Source organism: Limulus polyphemus, unplaced genomic scaffold, assembly GCF_000517525.1.
Source record: "Limulus polyphemus unplaced genomic scaffold, Limulus_polyphemus-2.1.2 Scaffold2095, whole genome shotgun sequence".
Lineage (NCBI taxonomy): Eukaryota > Metazoa > Arthropoda > Merostomata > Xiphosura > Limulidae > Limulus > Limulus polyphemus.
Window position 1 is genome coordinate 171,423 of NW_013667705.1, and position 11,334 is coordinate 182,756.

General features: G+C 34.6%; 1 protein-coding gene across 2 annotated transcripts in view; it reads left to right on the top strand.

Moving 5' to 3' along the window:
- LOC111087394 overlaps positions 1–11,334 on the top strand; it is a 40,894-nt gene that overhangs the window by 22,463 nt on the left and 7,097 nt on the right. Inside the window, exons 1-2 of one of the 2 annotated variants that reach the window (XM_022393883.1) lie at positions 1,584–1,652; positions 7,109–7,216. In XM_022393883.1, the coding sequence (XP_022249591.1) occupies positions 1,606–1,652; positions 7,109–7,216 (155 nt within the window). In that variant the 5' untranslated portion in view covers positions 1,584–1,605. Of the gene's footprint in view, positions 1–1,583; positions 1,653–7,108; positions 7,217–11,334 lie in introns of those variants that run through there. The other variant, XM_022393882.1, reaches the window with a different exon arrangement.

Consider the following 11,334-nt stretch of genomic DNA (forward strand, 5'->3'; position numbering starts at 1 on the left):
AGCTGACATTGACTATTCTTCTATAAATGCAGTCAAAATTGGTTCCATGTCAGAACTATGCTAACATTGTGAGCAAAGAAGTGGAAACGTGAAACACCATCAATGTGTTGTTTCAATGGTAAAGTTAGCTTACCTCTACTAGCCAAGCCACCAGAACCATTGAAAATGCTGCTCCTATGTGACACACTAGATTCAAAACATTTCCTAAAGATGACCAGAGCCTACAACTTAGCATTTCAAATGACACCTTTTGAAGCCAACATCGTCCCCGAAGGGGGATTTATGCCAACATTTAAAGTACAGGGACAAATCTACCATCGCATTGGATCACTCCAACCTCATGTTTTAAACAAAAGTCAAGTTTCTTTGAATTGTGTATCTCTCTTACAAAGAAAATAAATATTTTGTCTGAAAGAATTATAATTCAGGCACAATTACCATGAAGCTTTTTTAGTTATTTTCCTCTTAATCAAGTGGTTACCAAACTGAGTGGTTCGGGCCCCGGGCAACGCCGGGTATCCTGCTAGTTATAAAATAAAAGACGAGCTTAAAATGTACACGCAGTTACAAACATTTATCCACTATTTGTCATATCAAATAATACGAAAATAGTCATACTTAATAATAAGTTCCCCCGGTAAGTCAGTGATAAGTTCACGGACTTACAACACTAAGATTCGAGATTCGATTCCCCGTAGTGGATAGAGTGTAGACAGCCCACTCTGTAGCTTTTCACTAAAAAACAACAACAGCTTAAAAATAAATACATCATGATTTATCGAGAAAAAAAAGTAAGATTTTTTTATTGCATTTTACAGACTTTAATCCTTATCTACCTCCACCTAAACACGCAATTGATGCTTACGATATGAACTGAAGATCCATATAACAACGTTCTAGAATATAGACCATTAGCCAAACGAAACCGAGTCGTGTTGGCCAGATGCCCCACATAACTGAACTGATACACAACTGAAAAGAAAAAAAGTTTCTTCCATGAAGAACACTTCATATATAGGATCCAACTCTCTTCCAGAACAATACATGTAGAAGTGCCTCGATAGGAAAGACAAGTTTCCTGTGCACCTACAAATAATAACAAAAGAACACATTTAGAACAAACAAAACATAATAATAATAAATCCTTAAGTTTTCTCCTCTTCCACTAATTAATTTTACGATGGTACAAACTAAACTAACAACACAATACATACACTAGCATATAATCAATGATTTTACAGTGAGAGAGAAACTGAACTAACAACACAATACATACACTAGCAAATAATCAACAATTTTACAGTGAGAGAGAAACTAAACTAACAACACAATACATACACTAGCATATAATCAATGATCTTACAGTGAGAGAGAAACTAAACTAACGACACAATACATACACTAGCATGTAACCAATGATTTTACAGTGAGAGAGAAACTAAACTAACGACACGATACATACACTAGCATGTAACCAAGGATTTTTCCACGAATAATATTGATTAACACTCAGTCAATTGATACTAAAAATTAACTTCTTCTGTGAATAAATTTTTGAGAGTGTTGTAGACTGAATATAATATCCTGACTGTTACAGAATAATGTATGTTACTTAAAGAGTGTACACAGAAACCTGAACTGCACCTGGAAAGGTAACATTATACTAGTTATTGTACGATAAAAGTAAACTTAACTATTATTAATTTTTCTTATCAAAATTATATCTAAATATATGTTTTATGAACATATTTTCTGAAAATTTATCATAATGTATTAACAATATACATGTATATATATATGGAGAATGACTATTCTACTTCTAGTATTTCACGAAAACAACATTTTTTATGTATGTAAGTATTGCTTGATTAGCATTTTGAATTCTGTATATATTTAAGTTATATTCACATGTTCTTCTTGGTAAATCCTCATAAATTGAAGCAAGCGAAAAACTGATTTTCAAAGACACATTCCTACTTGGTCAACTGTATGATCCTGCAAATTACTAATTGTGAGCCCCCTAGTAGCACAGCGGTATGTCTGCGGATTTACAACGCTAGAAACCGCCTTTCGATACCCGTGATGGGCAGAGCACAGATAGACCAGTGTGTAGCTTTATGCTTAATTCCAAACAAACAAACAAACTAATTGTGATGGTAAAGGCAGTGAATTTTATTATGAATTTGGGGGTTTTCTCTTTGGACTATCTCCCTGGTTTTTGGCTTTGCTAGCCCGCTGAGCTGAAGAAGCGCGCTTTAATTTGGCGTTTTCAAAATTGAAGAGTGCTGCGGGTAACACATACGGGTTGTTATAGAGGCTTCCGACTGGACAAAATTTGGTGATTTTGCATCAACAACCAAGCAAATGTAATGGGGAATTTCAGCCAATGATTATGATCTTTGCGCGCCAGCAATATTAAGCGTGAGGCGCGCATGTACCTGATTCGATTTTATTACTCATCATGATCTCTACCAACTTATCCCCAAATCTGATTATATGCCCAAAGTAGCGCATCGTACGTTTTATATATATATATATATATATGGCTAGAAGAATTTTAAAAAGACAAAGTTGATTGTCGCTGTAGAAAGAGGCGTAGTTTCGTGCAAGTTGCGTGTTGATCGGTACCGCAAGGTCGAGATAGCGGCGTGACAGACGGACAACTTTTCATCTTTATATAGTAGAATATTATTATATTTAACATGGTATTTATGCAGGAAAGGCAGTATACCAAAATACCGTTTTGTTATTATAGTTTACCCAGGACTGATGTAGAATAGGTATAACATACCGAAATACCGTCTAATTGTTAGTTTACACAGGAAAAATGTAAAGAAAGCAATATTTGAAAGTATCGTCCCAGTGTTATAGTTAGCACGGGACTAATGTAGAGAAGACGGTATATTGAAATATCGTCTTATTATTGTATTTAGCATGGCACTAATGCAGAAAGATGGGGTACCGAAATATTCCCCTGTTGTTCTATCTAAGAAAGCAGACAAACATATTCAGAAATACTAAACATTAACCAATTATTTTAACCAGGAAAACAAAATCAGGTAAGTGTCTACTCAAGAGACAATAACTCTTTGTTGTCCGACCATGAAGCACAAGTTTGTTTGGTTACTAAACCTCCTACAAGAAATACCTGCTACCTAACCTTCCTTTTTTCTAGTAAACTATATCACTAAAGGCCTTGTCAAAACGACGGTATGATATTTATATACCAGAAAAGGTGCTTTTGACGTGTAAGTTGTATATACGTGTCACAGACACACAGAACTAATCGCATGTTCTTTCATGTATTTTTATAATTAACTGCCTGAAGCCTTGGCTTTTCACTTAATAAAAGGGTGTATTGACAAGAGCTCCTCACGTGGCTTGATACTTCTAGCGTCCGAAAGCGAGTGGCTTACAAATAATGTACTCGTTCTAATCAAACAAGTCTGTTCTCCGAATCTCTTATTTACAGGGAACAGCTCCGTCTGGCTTAATATAAAAATACTAAAAATCCCAATATAATAACATCAATCATGGGACTCGTGTGTTTAAGAGAGCTTCTCCACCTGTGTTCTTATACAAACATACATGAACCTAACGTATACAGACAAGTTAGACTGTACATATTAGTAGTTTAATATTTTAGTGTGAACAATAAATTTCTGTTTACTTATGTTCTAAAAAAAATAGGTGATTTGGTAGTAAAAATAAAATCAATTTACCAAGCTTCTTTACTAGTTTAGAGAATTATATATATCTTTGGTTCTGTAAATTTTCCAAAATTGTAAGTAATTCCGCAAGCTATAGCTTCTTCACTGTTCTAAAATTGTCCATACGTTTTACTTCATATTAAGCTTCTCGACACCGCTAGGTCTGTCTTTTATTTTTGTTTCTATTATTTTACCACAAACACCACTAATAACATAGCCTGTTTACTGCTCTGGGTCTATTCCTTTCTTTGACTCTGTAGTTTTACTAACCATATAAAATATCCCTCTTGCTATAAATTCCTCACTGCTCTAGAGTTGTCCCTTTCTTTGAATTATGTTGTTTAATTGAAATGTCTGTGGTTCTGTAGTCTTCTATTTTTATTCCAAACTATAGATCCCTCATTAATTTAATATTGTTCATTTATTTTTATTATAGTTATTCTAAAGTGTAAAATATATCCTTCTTTATATTACTTCTTCATTGTTCTATAATTTTTCATTCCTTTTGATCTGTAGTTATATTCCAAATGTAAGAGTAACCCCACTTGCTAAAACTTCTTGATAGCTCTAAAATTGTCCGTTTCTTTGATTTTCAGTGAAGTCTAAAAATACTCTCTACTGAAGAGTCTTCATTGCTTTGGGATTGCCAAGATATTTTGCTCTGTTGTAGTTTTAAACCTGAAAAACATACCCTTAATGCCATAACTTCTCTACAGGTCTAGAATTATCCCTTTCTTTGATTTTCCATTTTCAGTGAAGTCTAAAAATACTCCCTACTGAAGAGTCTTCATTGCTTTGGGATTGCCAAGATATTTTTCTCTGTTGTAGTTTTAAACCTGAAAAACACACCCTTAATGCCATAACTTCTTTACAGGTCTAGAATTATCCCTTTCTTTTATTTTCGATTTTCAGTGAACGGTAAAATCATTCTGCACTGAAGTATCTTCATTAATCTATGAAGAGTTCCTTTGCTTTGCCAAACTTAAAACAAGTGCCATTCATATTATAACCTCTTCAATGTTCTAAAAATTTCCTTTCTTTTAGTTATATAATTTTATTCAAAATTTAATTTTAAAGTCGGTTCAAGACTAATCCTCGAAATTGAAACACAAAATAAAACACACAAAAAACTTCAAAATAAGAATGTACATTGTGGGAATTCGAGTCAGAATGAAAAATACTTCAGAACATTTCTATGATCATTAGCAACTATTGAAACTCTGGAACTCAGTGGCGCTAACTAAGCCTATTACTACTTATCTTATTAATTCGTTGAGTTGAAATTTTAAGATTCCTCGTCAGGTTTTTGAATAATCAATTTGTTATAAGTACGAAAAGCGAAAGAAGCCTTTTGCCATTTATATCTTCATTTGTTTGTTTGTTTTAGAGAAAAACCACATTGGGCTCGCTACTGTATCCACCGCGGGGAATCGAACTCCGGACTTGAGCGTTGTACGTCCGTAAACGTTCCGCTGATCTACCGGGGAAGTTATGTCTTTAAAATCTTCATTGTTATCATTTTTAGCGTCAATTTATGTAATAAAGCAAAAAAAAAATGTTAGATTTTTTCCCCCAGTGATTTTGAGTTTTTTTCTCCACTTCACAACCTTAATTCCAACTAGGTTGGGGTAGGCCGGAATTTTCGTAAGCCAAGAATTTTGACAACCACCTGGATGACCCAGTCAGCAACTGAGCAGTTGTTTTGAGTAATTGGTCTAAAATACATGATTTTTTAATATAAATAAAAAAAAAGTTTGTTTCTATAAAAACATCAAAAAATATAAGAATTTGTGTACATATAAAAACGATATAGAAACATCACCTACATTTTTAAACTTTCAAATATAGGAGTATTTTTTAAGTTTGGTTAGACCTCACTTACCAGATGTAAATTTTCATGTTTTAAATGTAAAAAAAAGAAAGTTTTGAAACTAGCTAGAGTTCGATAGTTTTGAAACTAGCTAGAGTTCAAACTGGATTTAACATTTATGTTTTCTTATCTTTCGTTTCTTTTTAGTGTGCACTGTAATAGGACAAATATTCACGTATGGAGTGTTTGTTTTGTAGTTAAGCACAAAGCTACACAATGGGCTATCTGTGCTCTGACTACCACGGGTATCGAAAGGCGGTTTCTAGCGTTTTAAGTCCGCAGACATGTCGCTGTGCCACTGGGGGGCTCGCGTATGGAACAAACCCCACACCATGAAAGTGCAGTCTGCATCTGATAATGCTACTAGTTTCGTTACCTTACTAAAGGTTATTGTGTTTTCTTTGGTAACTGTCAAAATGTTCTGGTTGATTTTATATATATACGTATATTTTGATTATTTAAGTATCGGTTCGATACAACTAGTTTTTTAAATCTGTAAGATTATCTCGAACTTAGGGGTTGTAAAACTTAGCTGGCAAAACATTAAATCAAACAGCAAATAATCTATTGTGCCAATGATTACAAATATAAAGTTAAATAAAACCAAATAAAAGATATTAATCCAGACATATACATTAAGTTTACGATTATATCCTTATCTGATATCTTGATTATCTGAGTGTATGTTTTTGTTGGAAAGAGCTATTTCATACGCTTCCCAAAAGCAATCGATTTGCGGTAAAATCGCACTACCTGCTTAACGCCAAACAATGTAAAAATGTAGTTATTATACATGTTGTTCCACTGCGAATTTATGCTAGATGTAGTTGTCACACGACTTGCTGATTTTCAAATTCAAAATTGTAGTATAACGTATTCAACTCTCTCTAGCTTAATGCGTTTCCAGAGCGAAAGGTGTTACTATGATATTCTCAGGTAAAACTGAATCCAGGTTATCAACACTGCAAAACAGAAGGTTGGAGAATTTGTTTGCTAAGTCAAAGTCGGCCACAATATTAAATAGACTGGCATAAAAAATAGTGGCATCATCATAGTTCGTTAAGACTGGTAATGATATAAATCGTACCTTTCTTTATCATGCCAGTATGGGTTTCCAGTAAGAATACTGTATATAATAGCAATTCAACATGTTTATGATTGTGTGTCGATGACATTGATACCTTGCGCTCAATATCAGTGGCTATCAGATCGGTTGGAACACCAACTGATGCCAGTCACATACGAAACAAATCTTATGAATGTAGAACGGCTTATTAGCATCAGAAAAGTATCACTACTGAGTAACTAGACCAAATCACGCCTGATTAATGTCTGTCATTGGACTTTAATTAGTATAATATCAAAGTGTGTTGTTGTTTACATCTATATTATTCACACTAATCAAAGGTTCTTTCTGTCGCATAACGATGGTAGCCTTGCGAAGCTGTCCTGTTTCTTTCCGATTTTTACGCTTGTTAATTAATTTATATTATAGTGATGTTTAATATAAAACCTTGTCTATTAACAGAGCCAGAAGAAGTGGGTTTTCAGACCAATGGCTTGGTAATTTAGAAACTCAGCTAGGACTAAAGGAAATGCAAAATCAAGCCAACTATCCTTTCGACCCATACAAAATGTAAGTTATAGAAACTTTCATTCAAACTTGGCATCTCAAAGAGTTTTAGTAATTTATCTACTTAAGAAAAATGCAATAAAAATAGAAGTTATAGAAAGAGGATTGTCCAGCATGACTTTTATGAACTAATGTCTTTTCTAATTACAAATAAAAAGAAACTAAAGGAATATATTGTTATGAAAAAAAGGAAGCCTACAAAAACAACAATTTTGGAATAGAAATACATAAAAAATGTGACTGAAGCTAAAGTGAAACAAGCCAGAAACAACAAGAATATCGTAGGTGTCATTGAGCCTATAACATTGAAGTTACACTAGAAGATGGTTTAAGTTGAAGCTGAGTCATATGGAACTGAAGAACAATACAATTTGAAGTTTAACCATACAAGTCCCTATGTTCGTCGATATCTTATATCATAAAAGTAGATCATATAGGTCCCCATACTCTCGCTGGATGATTGTCTCCTATCTGTTTTTCAGTTACGAGCCGTTCGGACGATGTCTCGAAATTGCTGTCCATTAGTTCAGTTATCCTTCGTGTATCATGATCTTAGAACTTCGTTACGTTTATGCTACGTAACAAAACAACAGTAGGATACTAACGGGACAAACAAACCGTCAAAAGAAATAAATTTAGAAGACTCAAGTTTCACCAATATATCTATGATTTCAGCGGTACTAAAAAGTGTTATTAGTATGTATGAGAACAAGTTAGACTATTGACTTTCTAGAATTCCCATATGGAAAAATATTATGAAACAGAAATAAACAAATATCATTACTTTTTTTTTTACAAATAAATGCTTTCTTCTCTTGAGTGTCGTATCGAACAACATTGTGGAAATACAGTTTCTTTCTTATATGAAGGCCCGGCATGGCCAGATGGTTAGGGTGCTTGACTCGCAATCTGCGGGTTCAAATCCCCACCAAACATGCTCGCCCTTTTAGCCGTGCGGGCGTTATAATGTGACGGTCAATCCCACTATTCGTTGGAAAAAGAGTAGCCCAAGAGTTGGCGGTGGGTGGTGATGACTAGCTGCCTTCCCTCTAGTCTTACACTGCAAAATTAGGGACGGCTAGCGCAGATAGCCCTCGTGTAGCTTTGCGCGAAATTCAAAAACAAACAAACAAACAATTCTTTCATGATTTTGAAGTCGAACATGCAGAGCTTCTTGTGTCAATTGATTAGTGGGCGTGTCTATACTTGATATAGAAACTTTTTACTGGTCCAATAATTGTGATCTCAAAACATACTAAATTATTCAATGTTAGGAGTGTGGCTTAAAATTTTACTTTTAGTAGGTTCCTTAAAATTTTTCGTCATTGCAAAATTACAAGACTAATAATGTTGGATTTCTTTTACTGACCTTGAACTTCAAATCTAGTTATTGAAAACACTTTTTGGAACGAAATATTATTTATAGTTCAATTAACTTACTTCATGTTAATTAAAAAAAAAGATATAGTCTTGAGAAAGTTGTAATATGTGAAACGTATGACGAAATATGTAAGTAGAAAATATTTTTTCAGCGTCTTTAATGTTAAGTCTGTACCTCTCATTACCTTATTTAGGTTTTAATAATCTTCATTACAAACAAATGCAAAGAATTTGGCGTAAATAATGCTGTTCTAAAAGTGCGCACACGACGTGATTCACTTGGTTACCCGTATGCAGAAGGGCAACATCCTGTATAAAAAAAAACATAGTGTATATCACATTTTGTTGCTGCAGTATGTGCAACACATTGGTTGGGAGCACTATGTGCTGCCACACAGCACTGAAAAAATATGTTTGCAGTCCATGTACTGTTCGTTTATCAAAAGCGTACTGTCCAACAACAAAATCAGCTGTGAAACCACACCACACTGTTGTCTTAGTATCATGGAGGTGTGTAGAAATGTTACATGTTGATTAGTTTCCAACCAGATAATGTGTTGACACTTCTATAATAGGTTAAGTGAGTTTCTACAGCCCATAAGATATCAGCATGCTATTGGTAATCGATTACCAGTCTTGTCAAAAACTGCAGCACAAACTGAACATGTTGAATTAAATCCAATTCCTTGAATGCTTGAACTTGATGCAAGGAAACATTCGCAAAGTTGACCAAAGAGCCTTATGAACATAATTCAGACACCGAACGACATAACATGCAGCGCTGCGCAAAGTCTTGTTCTGCGTCAGTATGGCTGACCTCAGCGAAAACTTCGGTAGATGTAGGTGATCTGCCTGTACGTGGCTCATCACAAGTGAAAACACTGTTTCCTCAATTCCTCTATTCACTTTCGCACAGCAACACTGGAACAAGGCCTTCAGCGGATATTAAACACCTTTCCAACACTGGAACAAGGCCTTCAGCGGATGTTATACACTCTACAAACACTGGAACAAGGCCTTCAGTGGATATTAAACACCCTTCCAACACTGGAACAAGGCCTTCAGCGGATATTAAACACCCTTCCAACACTGGAACAAGGCCTTCAGCGGATGTTAAACACCCTTCCAACACTGGAACAAGCCTTCAGCGGATGTTATACAGTCTACAAACACTGGAACAAGGCCTTCAGCGGATATTAAACACCCTTCCAACACTGGAACAAAACCTTCAGCGGATGTTAAACACCCTTCCAACACTGGAACAAGGCCTTCAGCGGATATTAAACACCCTTCCAACACTGGAACAAGGCCTTCAGCGGATGTTATACACTCTACAAACACTGGAACAAGACTTTCAGCGGATATTAAATACCCTTCCAACACTGGAACAAGGCCTTCAGTGGATGTTAAACACTCTACAAACACTGGTACAAGTCCTACAGCGGATGTTATACAGTCTACAAACACTGGAACAAGGCCTTCAGTGAATGTTATACACTCTACCAACACTGTAACAAGGCCTTCAGCTGATATTATACACTTTACCAACACAGAAACAAGGCCTTCAGTGGAAGTTATACACTCTACTAACACTGAAACAAAAACCCCTTCCTCTCGCTCGTGAAAATTATTTTAAAATTATCATGAGATCTGGAAAGGAGCAAAAGTATTTTAAGTTTAATTTTGCGACTTAAAGATTAGTTAAACTGATGGTTAAATGTTGTTTTGAGTAAATGCGTAGGTAAGAGGCCGAGGTAAGTTCGGCAAAGCGATCACAGGGGCATTTGTATGCACGGGAAATATGCGAAGGAGACCACAGTGGCAACCCTAGTTGTGAAATGTGACGATAGCAGGATGTCACCCGCACGATAACCTCAATGTTCATGTTCAATTTCACTTTTTTATGTCATACAGTTTGTGAAATATGACACGCTGAACTGTGAAACTTTCTTTATAATCCCCCTGTATAATGAACTTACACAATACAGTGTTGTTGTTTTTCTCTTTAATTATATAGTATTTGCAGTAGCTGTTTGTAGGAGACAAAATGATAAATTAAATTATGAGATTTCAAAAGCACATGATGGAATTCTGTCTGTTGTCACAGTAATTTTCTATTTTACGATCTTTTTGATTTGAGATTTAGAAATTCGATGTTACAGTAAAAGTATTATGGAACGGGGCGAGTCTTTTCTTATTTTTCGTCGGTCTGTTCTTTCCGTTAAGCCATTTTAGGTAATTCTCAGTTATCACTTTGAAAAAACAAAAATCAGTTGTCATGTCATTATATTGAATTAAAATCATAACATTAAAAAGTTTAGTCTCAAGTTTGAACCTTTAAGTTGTCAAAAAATTACAAATAACTTATGTTTTGAGCGAATTTAATCATAAACTATTTAAGCTGACGCATTTCACACATTTGATATTAGCAGAAATATCAAAGAAAAACGACCCAAAGATATGTTTTAAAAATATGTGATTTTTCAGGGGTTTCTAATAATCCGTGTTTTTTATTATTTTCAGCATTAATTTACCATGTTCACGAATTGAACAAATTTATAATCGTTACATAACATGTTAATCACTTTCCTAGGTCTATTTCGCTTAGGCGTAAACTCCGAACCTTCAATAAAAAATACACTAAGAATTAAGAATCACGTTCTCATACACTTAAAACCAAATTTGTCTTATACTTTTATACATGTTTAAACGTCTGTTTGATTTTTTAAATCTGTTTGTTT